Genomic DNA, 16,469 nt, shown 5'->3' on the forward strand with positions numbered 1-16,469 from the left:
CAGATGGAGAGAATTAGCGTAGTTGCCATTCAGGATAGATGTACTGAAGTATGAGGTTATGGGATGAGTTACGCGTATGACAGATTAAAGAGATGCGTCTTGAGTCTACTTTTAAACTGGGAAACTGTGTCTGAGCCCCGAACACTGTCTGGAAGGCTATTCCAAAGCTTTGGAGCTAAATATGAAAAAGCCCCGCCCCCTTTAGTAGATTTTGAAATTCTGAGAATTACCAGAAGTCCAGAGTTTTGTGATCTTAAGGGACGTGGTGGATTATAACGTATCAGAAGACTGGTTAGGTATGTGGGAGCTAAACCATTTAAAGCCTTGTATGTAAGTAATACTATTTTGTAATTAATTCTAAACTGAACAGGTAGCCAGTGCAGGGATGATAATATAGGTGTTATATGATCATATTTTCTGGATCTAGTGAGAACCCTGGCGGCTGCATTTTAGACTAACTGAAGCTTGTTTATTGAGGATGCAGGACAACCACCTAGTAATGCATTACAATAGTCCAGTCTGGAGGTCATGAATGCATGAACTAGCTTTTCTGCATCAGATACGGATAAGATGCTCCTAAGTTTGGCAATATTTCTAAGATGGAAAAAGGCTGTTTTTGTGATATTAATAATATGATTTTCAAAGGACAAGTTACTGTCTAATATTACGCCCAGGTCTTTTACTGTTGAGCTGGTAGTAACAGTACATCCTTCTAAACGCAGGCTGAATTGTGAAAGCTGTTGTGTGCTGGTTTTTGGGTCAATATTGGTCATTCAATCTTTTATGTTCTGGACACACTCGGTTAATCTAGACAACTTACTGTAGGTATTTCGTCTGGTTTTGTTGAGATATATAATTGGGTATCATCAGCATAACAATGAAAATTAATCCCATGTCTTCTAATGAAGCATGTATATTAAGAACAGAAGTCTTAATATACATGAGAACAGAAGATCATCTTTCAAGATACAGAAGAACAGAAGATCATTTTTCAAGACTGCTCCGACCACCTTTTCTTTGTTTCTGTTTTTTAAGTTAGTTTTCAGCGTTTTTAAATCGGCAAAATCAACACCATTGAGTACATTAGGTATGATAGAGACACTCTTGTTTCTATTGGTGTACAATGTACTCACAATTCAACGGTTTTAACTCCGGATCCGAGCTGGCTGAGTGAGATCATGAGGGAGAACAAAGGACGCAATGCGAAGCGGCGGCCCCGAGGGAAACGAGCCGGCGTCAGGAACAGGCTGAGAGCCCGTGCACACCGCACACCTCTGCCTAGCATCCTGCTCGCCAACGTCCAGTCACTGGAAAACAAGCTCGATGACCTCAGGGCCAGGATAAAAAACCCAGCGGTGCCGGACCACGCCCTCCAGCCGGCCGAGTTCTTCTCGGTTCACCACATGGACAGGACACGGGACTCGGGGAAGTCAAGGGCAGGCGGCGTGTGTTTAATGGTGAACAACAGCTGGTGCAACAGCACGAGCGTTGTTCCTCTTACACGCTCCTGCACACCAAACCTGGAACTACTGTTCATCATGTGTCGTCCTTTTTATCAACCTCGGGAGTTCACATCGGTCATAATCAGCGCCATTTATATTCCACCACAAGCGGACACTGCCTTATGCAAGCTGCATGAGACACTCACACAACAACAATCACAACACCGGGACGCTGCGCTTATTGTGGCGGGGGACTTTAACAGTGCCAACCTCAAACGCGCAGCGCCAAACTTTTATCAGCACATCACCTGCCCCACCAGGGGCGAAAGGACACTGAATCATTGTTACACGACAGTCAAGGACGGCTACAAGGCACAATCTCGTCCACCGTTTAGTAAATCCGACCACGCCGCCATCTTCCTCATGCCAAAATACAAACAAAGGCTGAGACAGGAAGTTCCGGTTCAGAGGGAGGTCATGCGCTGGACAGACCAATCGGTGGCCGCGTTACAGAACGCACTCGATGACCCAGACTGGGACATGTTCAGGAACAGCTGACGTGACATTTCTATTTATACTCAATTTATATTCAACCTCATTCCCACACATAGTCCTAAATTATATATCTTTGTATTGTACAGCTGTTCTCATTTTCTTATTTACAAAATTTTTATATGTGTTTCTTATATTGTATATTTGTCTTGTACAGTCCAGCTGTCTCTTATTTTTCTATATTTTTCATATATGTCTCTTTTATTGCATATTTTGTACTGTACAGTTATGCTATGTTATTTTATTTTAATTCTATATTTAATTTTATTCTTTCTTAGTTACATTTACCTTCTGTTTTCCTTTTCATATTTATTTTTCTATTTCATAGTCTTTTATTTTAAGGTCACGGGCAGTTTTCTAAAGCATTTCACTGCATATCGTACTGTGTATGACTGTGTGTGTGACAAATAAAATTAGAATTTGAGAAGTGGTCCTAAAACTGAAATAAGTATTTGCTCCCCTACCAACCAACAATAATTCTGCCTCTCGCAGACTGGTTATGTGCTCTTGAGGTACACATATTAATTGAAGAAGGAGCTCCTAACAACAGTGTGGTGTGTGTATAAAAGCCACCTGTCCACAAAATCTCTATCTTTCATTCAAACCTCACCACCATCGACAAGACCAAAGAGCTGTTAGAGCAAGCCAGGAACAAGATATTAGACCTGCACAAGGCTGGTATGGGCTACAAGACCATCAGCTAGAAGCTTGGTGAGAAGGAGACAACTGCTGGAGCGATTATGTACAAATGGAAGAAATACAAAGTAACCATTTATGGGCCTATATGCAAGATTTCACCTCATGGAGTGAAAATAATCATGAATAATCATGTAGTCCAGCCCAGGACTACACGGGAGGAGCTTGTGAATGATCTCAAGGCAGTTGGGACTACAGTCACCAAACAAACCATTGGTAACACAATACGTCTGCATGGATCCTTCAGCACAGCAGGGCTTCCCCTCCTCAAGAAGACACATGTACAGACCCGTCTGAGGTTCTGAGAAAGATTGGGATAAACTGCTGTGGTCAGATGAGACCAAAATTGAGCTCTTTGTCATCAATTCGACTTGCTGTTTTCGGAGGAAGAAAAATGCTGACTGTGACACTAAGAACACCACAGTCCCTACAGTTAAGCACAGAGGGGGGAACATTACGCTTTGGGTCTGTTTCTCTGCTAAACAGAGACTTGGCTGCACTGAGAGGCCAATGGATGAGGCCATGTGTTGTAAAACTTTGGATGAGAACCCTAAAAGTAGACTCAAGACGCATCTCTTTAATCTGGCATACGTAACTCATCCCATAACTTCATACTCCAGTACATCTATCCTGAATGGCAACTACGCTAATTCTCTCCATCTGTTCTGTACTTTTCTACCTATCCCGAGGCATCTGGAGATTGTACCAGCTTCAGTAGATAAAGGCCAACCCTGCGAAGATCCTGAGGCATCCAGAGAAGGACCAGCTCCAGCTAGATTCTGCTTTATGATGGTTGGAGCTACACATCCTGCTCCTGTGCTCTCAGTGACCCAGATCCCATCTGCCCTCTGCACCTACTGACTCCCTGTGCTGAACTGGACTTCATGTTAATTTAAAGAACTTTTGTTATATTGTACTTTTAGCTGCATAACACACATGATGTTATATAATCTCTATCTATTATCACCCAGATGAGGATGGGTTCCCTGATTGAGTCTGGTTCCTCTCAAGGTTTCTTCCTATTGCCATCTCAGGGAGTTTTTCCTTGCCACTGTCGCCGTCACCCTTGGCTTCTCATCAGAGACATTTCATTTATTCATCTCATTATTATCTAGACACATTTTTCTCACACATACACACTTCCAAATATTTTCTTTTCTTTTCTTTTCTAGGAAAAAAAAAATCGTTAATTTTCTTTTTTGTTTTGTGAAGCTGGTTTGAGACAATGACCATTGTTAAAAGCGCTATATAAATAAAATTGAATTGAATTGAATTGTGTGTATGTCAGTGTGTGTATGTCAGTGTTTATGTCAGTGTGTGTATGTCAGTGTGTGTATGTCAGTGTTTATGTCAATGTGTGTGTCAGTGTGTGTATGTCAGTGTTTATGTCAGTGTGTTTATGTCAGTGTGTGTCAGTGTGTGTGCCAGTGTGTATGTCAGTGTGTGTGTCAGTGTGTGTCAGTGAGTATGTCAGTGTGTGTGTGTTAGTGTGTATGTCAGTGTGTTTATGTCAGTGTGTGTGTCAGTGTGTTTATGTCAGTGTGCGTATGTTAGTGTGTGTTTCAGTGTGTATGTCAGTGTGTGTGTGTCAGTGTGTTTATGTCAGTGTGTGTGTGTGTCAGTGTGTGTGTGCCAGTGTGTATGTCAGTGTGTGTGTCAGTGTGTGTATGTCAGTGTGTGTGTCAGTGTGTGTCAGTGAGTATGTCAGTGTGTGTATGTCAGTGTGTGTTTTAGTGTGTTTTTGTCAGTGTGTGTTAGTGTGTGTATGTCAGTGTGCGTATGTTAGTGTGTGTGCCAGTGTGTGTGTCAGTGTGTGTATGTCAGTGTGTTTATGTCAGTGTGTGTGTGTGTCAGTGTGTGTGTCAGTGTGTATGTCAGTGTGTGTATGTCAGTGTGTGTATGTCAGTGTGTGTGTCAGTGTGTGTCAGTGTGTATGTCAGTGTGTGTATGTTAGTGTGTGTTTCAGTGTGTGTATGTCAGTGTGTGTATGTTAGTGTGTATGTCAGTGTGTGTATGTCAGTGTGTTTATGTCAGTGTGTGTGTGTGTCAGTGTGTGTGCCAGTGTGTATGTCATGTGTGTGTCAGTGTGTGTATGTCAGTGTGTGTGTCAGTGAGTGTCAGTGAGTATGTCAGTGTGTGTATGTCAGTGTGTGTTTTAGTGTGTTTTTGTCAGTGTGTGTTAGTGTGTGTATGTCAGTGTGCGTATGTTAGTGTGTGTGCCAGTGTGTGTGTCAGTGTGTGTATGTCAGTGTGTGTATGTCAGTGTGTGTTTCAGTGTGTTTTTGTCAGTGTGTGTTAGTGTGTGTATGTCAGTGTGTGTGTTTCAGTGTGTTTTTGTCAGTGTGTGTTAGTGTGTGTATGTCAGTGTGCGTATGTTAGTGTGTGTGCCAGTGTGTGTGTCAGTGTGTGTATGTCAGTGTGTGTATGTCAGTGTGTCAGTGTGTATGTCAGTGTGTGTATGTCAGTGTGTGTGTCAGTGTGTGTCAGTGAGTATGTAAGTGTGTGTATGTCAGTGTGTGTGCCAGTGTGTGTGTCAGTGTGTGTGTCAGTGTGTGTCAGTGAGTATGTCAGTGTGTGTGTGTTAGTGTGTATGTCAGTGTGTTTATGTCAGTGTGTGTGTCAGTGTGTTTATGTCAGTGTGCGTATGTTAGTGTGTGTTTCAGTGTGTATGTCAGTGTGTGTGTGTCAGTGTGTTTATGTCAGTGTGTGTGTGTGTCAGTGTGTGTGTGCCAGTGTGTATGTCAGTGTGTGTGTCAGTGTGTGTATGTCAGTGTGTGTGTCAGTGTGTGTCAGTGAGTATGTCAGTGTGTGTATGTCAGTGTGTGTTTTAGTGTGTTTTTGTCAGTGTGTGTTAGTGTGTGTATGTCAGTGTGCGTATGTTAGTGTGTGTGCCAGTGTGTGTGTCAGTGTGTGTATGTCAGTGTGTTTATGTCAGTGTGTGTGTGTGTCAGTGTGTGTGTCAGTGTGTGTGTCAGTGTGTGTGTCAGTGTGTGTATGTCAGTGTGTGTGTCAGTGTGTGTCAGTGTGTATGTCAGTGTGTTTATGTCAGTGTGTGTGTCAGTGTGTGTATGTCAGTGTGCGTATGTTAGTGTGTGTTTCAGTGTGTATGTCAGTGTGTGTATGTCAGTGTGTTTATGTCAGTGTGTGTGTGTGTCAGTGTGTGTGCCAGTGTGTATGTCAGTGTGTGTGTCAGTGTGTGTATGTCAGTGTGTGTGTCAGTGAGTGTCAGTGAGTATGTCAGTGTGTGTATGTCAGTGTGTGTTTTAGTGTGTTTTTGTCAGTGTGTGTTAGTGTGTGTATGTCAGTGTGCGTATGTTAGTGTGTGTGCCAGTGTGTGTGTCAGTGTGTGTATGTCAGTGTGTGTATGTCAGTGTGTGTTTCAGTGTGTTTTTGTCAGTGTGTGTTAGTGTGTGTATGTCAGTGTGTGTGTTTCAGTGTGTTTTTGTCAGTGTGTGTTAGTGTGTGTATGTCAGTGTGCGTATGTTAGTGTGTGTGCCAGTGTGTGTGTCAGTGTGTGTATGTCAGTGTGTGTATGTCAGTGTGTCAGTGTGTATGTCAGTGTGTGTATGTCAGTGTGTGTGCCAGTGTGTGTCAGTGAGTATGTCAGTGTGTGTATGTCAGTGTGTGTATGTCAGTGTGTGTGTCAGTGTGTGTGTATGTCAGTGTGTATGTCAGTGTGTGTGTCAGTGTGTGTATGTTAGTGTGTGTGTCAGTGTGTATGTCAGTGTGTGTATGTCAGTGTATGTCAGTGTGTATGTCAGTGTGTGTATGTCAGTGTGTGTGTCAGTGTGTGTGTATGTCAGTGTGTATGTCAGTGTGTATGTCAGTGTGTGTGTGTCAGTGTGTGTGTCAGTGTGTGTGTCAGTGTGTGTATGTCAGTGTGTGTGTCAGTGTGTGTGTCAGTGTGTGTACATAATTCGTAAACATGGTATTAGTTTTCATTGTTATGCTGATGACACACAAGTATACGTTTCAGCAAAACCAGATGAGAAAAAACAGCTTACTAAAGTTGAGCAATGTGTGCAGGACATAAGAGATTGGATGCTAATTAATTTCCTTCTGCTAAATCCGGATAAGACAGAAGTTCTAGTCATAGGACCGCATACAGCTAGGAGTAAGCTTTCTGATCACAATGTGATTTTAAATGGCCTTTCTGTTCCATCAAATACAACAGTGAAAGACCTTGGTGTGATTATTGATTCCAGCCTTTCATTTGAAGCTCATGTAGATAATATTACCAGGATAGCATTCTTTCACCTCAGAAATATTGCCAGGATATGAAATTTATTGTCGCTAAACGATGCAGAAAAACTAGTTCATGCTTTTATCACCTCTAGGTTGGACTATTGTAATGCCTTACTGTCTGGTTGTTCAGCTAGATGCATATATAAGCTTCAGCTACAGATTTGCCTTAAAAAACGCACGTTTTCGGAAAAGGGATCCCACGACTTGCCGCGAGTGCGTGCGGCAAGCTGTGAAAATGCCCTTAAGTACCTGTAGGGGGCAGTCGTGTTTCAGTCTAAAGTATTGTGTGTCTACTGAAGCCGAAAAATGTTATGTCTCTTAGGCGCCCATTGACGGCAAGCGACAGAGCTCAGAAACGTGTCAAGCTCAAACTGATATGTATTTATTCTTCATTTTCATTCAGAATTATTATTATTATTAGTAGTAGTAGTTCTCCAAATGTATTATTATTATTATTATTGTAACGCACCCGCGCGTGTGCAAAAGGACTACAAAGATGTATGACGTTAGCCTATATTTACGCGCATTCAACGCAGACGAGTACTGGTGGCTCAGTGGTAGGTGATTCGCCCGCCATGCAGGAGACCTGGGTTCGATTCCCAGCCAGTGCTCAAAATGCTGGTGCTATTTGCTAAAATACCATGATATAGCCATTACATTATTAACTTATGCTTCAGTACTAAATGCATGTTTGCAATTGAGAATTTTTTTCTTTAGCTATGAAACATATTAGCACTCACCACACAGTTGCTGTAATTTAATGATTATCATAAGCAAAAAGTGTAAAACAAAGGATTCACATTTATTACATTTTCACCCAGCGCGGGATTCGAACCAGGGTCTGGACGATTTTATAGGATATACAGATATTATACAGATATTATTTAAGCAACGCCACACCACGTGGAAAGCAACAAAAATGCTTCAATTTCATTGGCTGTTACTGAGTGTCAGCTATTCACGACTGGCCCCCCGCGGAACACGGAATCCCCGGGCTTCGACTGCGCTTTTTCCATTCGTTATTACAGGGGCGGACTGGGACCAAAAAGTGTCCATGGACTTACATTTAGTCATTTGGCAGACGCTCTTATCCAGAGTGACTTACATTTTTATCTCATTATACATCTGAGCAGTTGAGGGTTAAGGGCCTTGCTCAAGGGCCCAACAGTGGAATCTTGGTGGTTGTGGGGTTTGAACCTGGGATCTTCCGAACCGTAGTCCAATGCCTTAACCACTGAGCTACCCCTGGCCCCTAGGGCCCCTAGACTTCCTGGCCCACAGCAGCCCACACCATAATACATTGGCTCATTAATGTGGAGATACATTTTTAACACCAGTTATTAGTATAAAAATATAACACAATACAGAAATCAATGCTATTTAAACATGTTATTTGAAGTATCACTGAACATATATTGGGTCAAAGAAACAAAAAAAAAAAAGAACATCAAGACAAATATAAATCTATAAAGACAATATTTTAAAAAGAAATGGCAATAAAACTGAACAGGTAAGCTGAAATAAAATCAGTAGCAGCAGTAGCTCACGCTAGTAAACTAGTTACTTATTTTAATTATTATGGTAGTCAATATTAACATGAAATAATGCTGAGAAACATTATTTCAATTAATATTGACCACCATCATAATAACTAGCACAAGTTAGTGCTGCTACTAATTTTATTCTGTTTGATTGCCATTCTTTTTACTTGGCTCTGGTAGATGAGGGGAGACGTGTTGGTCATCATCAGCATGTATTATGATGTGGGATGTGGTGCGCTGCTGGGTCCAGCCTCACTGTCCCTGACCTGTTATAGGCAGAATCTGTTCATTTGAAGCATTTCACAGCATTTACCTCTAAAGCTTTTTCTTATTTTCGCGTAACCTTTTCTTCTTCCTGCTTTTCATTCATGGAAATTATTATTAATTTGCTCAGAAAATTCGCTGCATCGAGAAAGGATCAATATCTAAAAATTTAAAGATGCCCACGTGTGTGGACAAAGAATACAAAAGTGTATAATCTTTAATAAAGTTAATCTAATACAATGTTGTTTCCAATGCTGAAGCAAACATGATTTAGTTTTAGTCTATTCATTGAATACAACGCGACAGCGCGGTCCGAGGTGAAGCGCACCCACAGTTACTGTAATCCCCCATCTCACCTTTACAACAGGTGTGAAGTCATCAAACCGGTTTCGCTGCTGGGGGAATTCACAGAATTGGGGGGTTTTAAAACAAATTAACAAGACCGAGCAGACTTCAGACAGGGGGTTTGGTTGGTTAGAAGTGGCGCTGACGGGGGGGGCGGGAGGGAGTCTCGCCCCGGGAGCAATTCAGTGTAGAACCGCCACTGCCTATTTTCCACCACATCTCGTACTTCCCTGATCTCGGACTAAACTCCGCGCTTTGCTTTTATAATGTGGAGCAACCCCGAGATCATATTAATGTAGAATTCATCATTCAAAGTTATTCATATCAGTGTATAGTAAGTGTGATTTGAAAAGTGCTATAACTCCACCTTCTACAGTTTCAGCCCAGTGGAACAATCTGACTACACGTGAAGTGCCATGAAAAAGTATTTGCCTCATCCTATTTTTTTCTTTGCATATTTGTCACACTTGTATAGGTGGAATTTCACCTAAACACTTTAGATGAGAACGTATATGTTAATATGTATAGGTGAGAATAGCTGATTCACACTTGGGGAGAGTGAATAGTTTGCATTTGAATGTTGTCTGGCATTGTAAGCACACGCAGTGACACTAACAGAACAATAGGATTAATAGGAATAGGAGGCACTAAAGAGGAGGATTTTAATTTAGACTATAAAAAAATTAACCTGCGTCTATTTTTAGGCGTGCCAGCTGCCACTTTTTAGTCTTATAATGCTAAATAATATAATGATCCCGGGTTCACTATTCGTGCCTAATTCTGCAGCCCTGCTTCTTCGTATATCTGAAGGAGAGGCCGCCTAACTAGTGAGCGAGGAACGATATTGATTTGGGCGCACGCCGTGACAGGCTGAAAAAAAACTATTGTCCTCAAAAATGTAACAGATGAGGACTCTGATTAATGTGCAAAAACTATATAATAAAACTATATAAGACTACATGCCTTTATAAGACTCAACTTTTATTTAATCGCACTCACAATAACGAAAAAACGTGATTTTATAAATGTTTGAAAGCAAATAAGCTGCGCTGTTCTGTATTGTTTTTGGTGAACTTGAGCGAGTCAGAAAATGAACTCAAACGTTTTTTTAAATGGTCAGAGTCAGTCTGCTTGCTGTTTTCCCGACGCGTTCATAATCATTAGTCTACTTCTGCCGGTGCGCTCTGGAAAACTCCATGCATGCGGCTGAGCGCTGATTAAAACTATGTAGTAAATTAAAGAGGAGAATCACGATGCCGAGTCGAAGTCCTGAGCCCAAACCTCATTTAAATTATTATTTAATAACTTATATATTATTATTTAACTTATATATTATTATTTAAATTAACAAATACTATAAGTAAAAAAAAACAATAGCCCACGTTTAGAAACCGTTTATAAATTCTTTCCGACATGAGTTGGCCCGGTGTTATGCGCAGAGCGCCGGGAGATTTCCTGAAGCTCCGAAATTACGGGGCATTTTTTCTAAATAGATGCTATTGTTAATAACTGATGGGGGTTTGGGGCTGTATACACACACATTTTTGAGGGGTTTAAAACGAATTAGTCCGAGCAGACCTACATGAAAGGTGAGAAGTGAGTAACTGCGCGTGCTGTCGCGGTGTATATACTGTACAACACACGTTTATCAACCTACATAAAAACGCTGCCTTTAAAAAACGCTTTATAAAAACGCTGCCTTTTGTAAAGTGAAAGTACTTTACAAAAGACAAACTGCTTTATTTCAGTCATGAATTCACAATCACATCACATTCCAGCTATTATTTCCAGCCGTGGTTAAATAATGTATGAAATAATTATTAAATGCTGGACACAAACAGCAAATATGATGATTATTATAAAATGCCAGAAGAAGCTCGTGGTCATAAAATAATATTTACATAATAATATAATATATATAGTTCATTCATGTCTTTTTATGATGTCGACACATTTTTTACGTTTTAAATAAGATATGTTGGCATATTCACGAATCAGGACATTCGCATAGTTAAGACTATCAGATAGCCTACTATCAGGAAATTAAATTAATTTCAACACCATGTAAACCGAGACATTGCCATGTCTTTCACTGTTTTGTCCCTGTTAAAACATTACAAAAAATATATAAGAAACTTATTAATAATTTTAAAGCACGAATTTGGGCATCTCATTTCATCATTATGAAAATAATCTGAAGCACATATACACACATTCATCATGAAAGATCTGTTGTAAAGCAAAATAAAATTCATGTTTGCTTTAGCATTGGGAACAATATTGTTTTAGACTAAGTAATTATACACAGTTCTTCGTTGTACAGTACTTGGTCCGGCGTTTAAATAAAGTCCTTCCATGCGCCATCTGGCGGATATTCAGTAAAGCACAACACATTTATTTAAATTCCCGAATGTTGCTTACGGCAAGTTGCGGCGCGCCGCGCGCTAAATTGAGGCATCCCGCGGGAAAACACGCGCAGTCTTAATGACCACATCTGTAGTCCAGAATGCAGCAGCGAGAGTCCTCACCAGAACCAGAAGATATGAGCACATCACCCCTATCTTATCTTCACTCCATTGGCTCCCTGTGAAATTTCGCATCGATTTTAAAATACTACTCTTGACATATAAAGCATTAAATGGTCTCGCGCCGCAGTACCTGAGTGAACTGCTAGTGTCTTACGATCCGCCACGCCTACTTCGATCAAAGGATGCAGGCTGCTTGTCAGTACCGCGTATTATTAAAACTACAGCAGGGGGCGGAGCTTTTTCTTACAAAGCCCCAAAGTTATGGAATAGTCTTCCAAATAGTGTTCGGGACTCAGACACAGTCTCAGTGTTTAAGTCCAGGCTAAAAACCTATTTATTTAGCCAAGCATTTTTATAAATAGATTAGCCTTAGGTAAAGGAGCAGATCTGGGGGACTCATGGACGTAGAGTATTATGGTGAACTGGTATGTTTGGATGCTGTCTTCCTCACTCTCATTGATCACTCAGGTTTGTTGACGGTGAGGTGATTGGTTGCTTTACATCTCAGTTCCCCCTCATGTCTGTGTTTCCTTCTGGCTCCTCCCCTTTTAGTTATGATGTCATAGTTAGTCCTGCCGGAGTCTCTGCTTGCACTCTGCACTAAATATACATTCACATTATACATTGTTCGACTGTGACCATACCTAACTGTTATTTCTCCATCTCTTTGCTCTCTCCTTTTCTGCTCTCTCCTCTCTCTCTCTCTCCCTCTCTCCTTTTTCCTCTACCTATCTCTCTGTCGAGCTATACATGTCGCTCCTGAGCTGCCAGTGATCCAGACCCCCTCTGCCCGCTGGACCTCTCTAACTCATCCTGGAGTCCTGCTTCTGGTTGGAGATCTTATCACATGGATGCCCCCATGTGGTCTGCCTGGAATGCGTGTGGTGACTGGGGTTGGTTCCACTTTTCCATGAAGGTGGTCCTGTCCTCGACTGATGCAGAATGCTGTTCTTTGAGGACCTGTGACTTCAGTCGCTCAATAGTTCAGGACTGAAATTTTTCACAGTCTACCTGAGCCTCCAGGAACAAACTGGACTTTAATCTTACACATCTCCTCTTATATTGAACTTCCAGTCTCGCATATTATTATGCACATCAATCCCTGCTATCTGTTTTCACCCAGATGAGGATGGGTTCCCTGTTGAGTCTGGTTCCTCTCAAGATTTCTTCCTATTACCATCTCAGGGAGTTTTTCCTTGCCACTGTCGCCGTCGTCCTAGGCTTGCTCATCAGGGACAATCAGGGACAATCATATCATTTTGATTCATACACATTCACATTTCATACAAACTTAGTTCTTTTGATTGTGTAAAGCTGCTTTGTGATGATGTAAATCGTTAAAAGCGCTATACAAATAAAATTGAATTGAATTGAATTGTGTGTATGTCAGTGTGTGTATGTCAGTGTGTGTATGTCAGTGTGTAATATTCTGAATCCTAGGATCCTCCTCACACTCCACAACTGTTTTTTCTCCATCACAAAAAAACAGGATAATAAAAATCTTTCATGTCCCTGAAGGCAGATATTAAAACCAAATTCTGATCGATCTGCAGCAGTGCGGTGTGTGTATGTGTGTGTTCTTGTGCGTGTGTGTGTGTGCTATGAGTGACCCATCCCCCGCTGTCGGATCAGAGGGTGGAGAACTTGCTGCAGACCCTCTTCTGGTTCGACACCTCTTGCCTCCTCTCTACACACGGCTCGAGGTTTATTTTTATAATGCATTACACACACACACACACACACACACACACACACACTGGGTCTAGAACTTTAAATGAAATTAAGCACAGAAATTGGACGGTGTTAGAGACATGACACGCCCCTGCAGACCGACGCCCCTAACATGCTGCACCACGGGATGCTGTGTGTTTTTGCAGTTACATCGCACCTGTATTCAGGCGAGGTGGAGAGTCACATTAGAGCTGAGATCAAAGGGGGTCTGTGGCCCTGTGGTGATGTAATCAGGGTAGTTACTGCTTGTGTTTACTCTTTCCCCGTCACACAAAAACATCACACGCTCATTAATATTCATGAGAAACTGATTAATATTCATTAAACACAGACGATGAGCACGGGTGTTCTCAGGGAGTCAGAGACAGAAGAACAGGACGCTCCCCATCTCGCCTGCGGTAAGACACACATGTGCCAGAGGATTCACAATCAGACACACACACACACACACACACACACACACACAACAGTGATCTTCTTATTATCCCATTACACTCTTTCCCCCTCGCATCTCTCTGTTTTTAGTAGCCTTCTCCTCTCCACCACCCCGACCAGTCACAACACTCAGTGTGTGTGTGTGTGTGTGTGTGTGTGTGTAAGTCATCTAACAAGAGCCACAGAAGGGAAGGTGTGTCATCTCAGTGCTGTGTCGCTCTCTCTGGGCCAAGTATGAGTGCTGTGTTCTCAACAGACTAGAGAACCACACTGAGGGAACCATGTGTGTGTGTGTGTGTGTGTGTGTGTGTGTGTTTGTGTGTGTTTGTGGAGAAAGAAAGACGTCCAAGTTAGAGCTGGGCCTGGACCCTAAACAGACTGGAGTTCAGGAAAATTGTGTGTCTTTTAGTAACAATGCTTTTGATACTGTGTGTTACGTTGTGTTACTGTGTGTTACGTTGTGTTACTGTGTGTTACGTTGTGTTACTGTGTGTTACGTTGTGTTACTGTGTGTTATGATGTGTTGTGGTATGTTACCATTTGTTACGATGTGTTACAGCAATGTGCTGTGGTGTTTTCCGGTTTGTTACGATGTGTTACAGCAATGTGCTGTGGTGTTTTCCGGTTTGTTACAATGTTTTACGGTGTGTTACGGTGTGTTCCAATGGGTTGCAGTGTGTTGTGGTGTGTTACAGTGTGTCACAGAGTGTTGCAGTGTGTTACAATGTGTTGCGGTGTGTTATGGGGTGTTTTGGTGTGTTACGGTGTGTTAGAGTGTGTTGCGGTGTGTTAAGGTGTGTTACAATGTGTTGCGATGTGTTACGGAGTGTTGCGGTGTGTTTTCATGTGTTACGGTGTGTTGCGGTGTGTTATGATGTTTTGCAGTGTGTTACAGTGTGTTACAGTGTGTTGCGGTTTGTTTTGGTTTGTTTTGGTGTGTTACAGAGTGTTGCGGTGTATTGCGGTGTGTTATGGTGTGTTACGGAGTGTTGCGGTGTGTTACAGAGTGTTGCGGTGTGTTACCGTGTGTTACATGATGTAATGTGCTGTGTGATTACACATGCCACTTTTGTAAAGGTCACATTTATACCAAGGGCTTTTCTGATTCTGTATTTCTGTTCCTCTCTGCTGTTTTAAAACACACACACACACACACACACACACACACACACACACAGATAGACCAGCCCCTGTAATTTCAGCCCGGTGTGTGTAGGTACTCATTTCTAGTATGTAATTTATGAGGCACTTTTCTTGGTAGGAGTTGAAGCAGAATGCACACACACACACACACACACACACACACACACACACACACACACACACACACACGTCAATCAGTGTTTGTGTCTGATGCGTTACCTGGACAAACAAACCCACAGCGGTGAGTGTCGTACCTGCTGTAGCTGAACCTGACGCCGTGTAATAAGATACAGTCAGTGTCAGTGAGTGTGTGTAGTGTGTGTAGTGTGTGTAGTGTGTTTAGAGTATGTACAGTATAGAGTAGTGTGTGTAGAGTAGTGTGTGTATAGAGTAGTGTGTGTAGTGTGTGTGTGTGTATATAGTAGTGTGTATAGTAGTATGTATTGTGTGTGTGTGTGTGTGTGTGTGTGTGTATAGAGTAGTGTGTGTGTGTGTATAGTAGTGTGTATAGTAGTATGTATTGTGTGTGTGTGTGTGTGTGTGTAGTGTGTGTATAGAGTAGTGTGTGTAGTGTGTGTAGTGTGTATGTAGTGTTGTGTATAGTAGTGTGTGTATTGTGTGTGTGTGTGTGTGTGTGTGTGTGTGTGTAGTCTCTTACTCCTCAGTGCCCCTATGAGTGCGCTCCCGTCCCTGATCAGTTCCCTGATGAAGCTGTTGGTTCTCTCCAGCTCCAGCTCGTGTTTCCTCAGAGCGTCTCTGAACGCAGGACCGTCCAGCACAGAGTCGCTGAACTCCAGGGCCGGTAGCCCCATCCTCACTGTCTCACTCACACACACACACACACACACACTTAAACACACACACTTACATACATTCACACACACTAAAACACATACACTCAAACACACACAACTTACACACACAGCGTTAATCTGAACTCACAGCCTTCACCGGCTTCACCGTCCTCATTCCTCTCACAGCCACACACACACACACACACACACACACACACTGCTCTTTCTCTCTCAGCTCCACTTCCTGAAGTCTAACTTCTCTCTCCGCTTCTCTGATCTTTATCCTCGAAACACTGAGACTCCTGCTGGCTGTTTTACAAACTTTTCTGTGCGTGTGTGTGTGTGTGTGTGTGTGGGTGTGTGTGCGTGTGGGTGTGTGGGTGTGTGTGTGGGTGGGTGTGGGTGAGCTCATGCTCTCCTGTGGCTTTTAATTAACATGGTGTGAAGGTTGAGGGACACATGTACTGGATTTGGTTTGTTTCGGTTTATTCTAGTGTGTGTCAGCGTTGGTTAATGAGTTTGTATGAGGAGTTAAAAGTTTAAATCTAATAATAATCTGCTGATCTTTAATGTAATCAGTGATATTATTATTATTATTATTATTATGATTATTATTTTTTGGGGTTGAAGCCCACGTCCATGTCTGTGTGTCTCTCTGTACAGCAGAACTCTCTGTCTAACTTATTAATACAAAGAAATCCCATTCTGTAAGGTTGAGTATCTTACGCCTTGTTTACACTAAGTTGTCCTTCT

At 42.0% G+C, this 16,469-nt stretch overlaps 1 protein-coding gene across 2 annotated transcripts in view; it reads right to left on the bottom strand.

Annotated features, from left to right (window-relative positions):
* Positions 1 to 15,869, bottom strand: part of LOC128527765 (rho GTPase-activating protein 42-like) — a 91,373-nt gene extending 75,504 nt beyond the window's left edge. The window contains exon 1 of one of the 2 annotated variants that reach the window (XM_053500333.1): positions 15,581 to 15,869. In XM_053500333.1, the coding sequence (XP_053356308.1) occupies positions 15,581 to 15,734 (154 nt within the window). In that variant the 5' untranslated portion in view covers positions 15,735 to 15,869. The remainder of the gene's footprint in view (positions 1 to 15,580) is intronic. The other variant, XM_053500334.1, reaches the window with a different exon arrangement.
* Positions 15,870 to 16,469: the final 600 nt, after the last annotated feature.

This window comes from Clarias gariepinus, chromosome 7 (assembly GCF_024256425.1).
Source record: "Clarias gariepinus isolate MV-2021 ecotype Netherlands chromosome 7, CGAR_prim_01v2, whole genome shotgun sequence".
NCBI lineage: Eukaryota > Metazoa > Chordata > Actinopteri > Siluriformes > Clariidae > Clarias > Clarias gariepinus.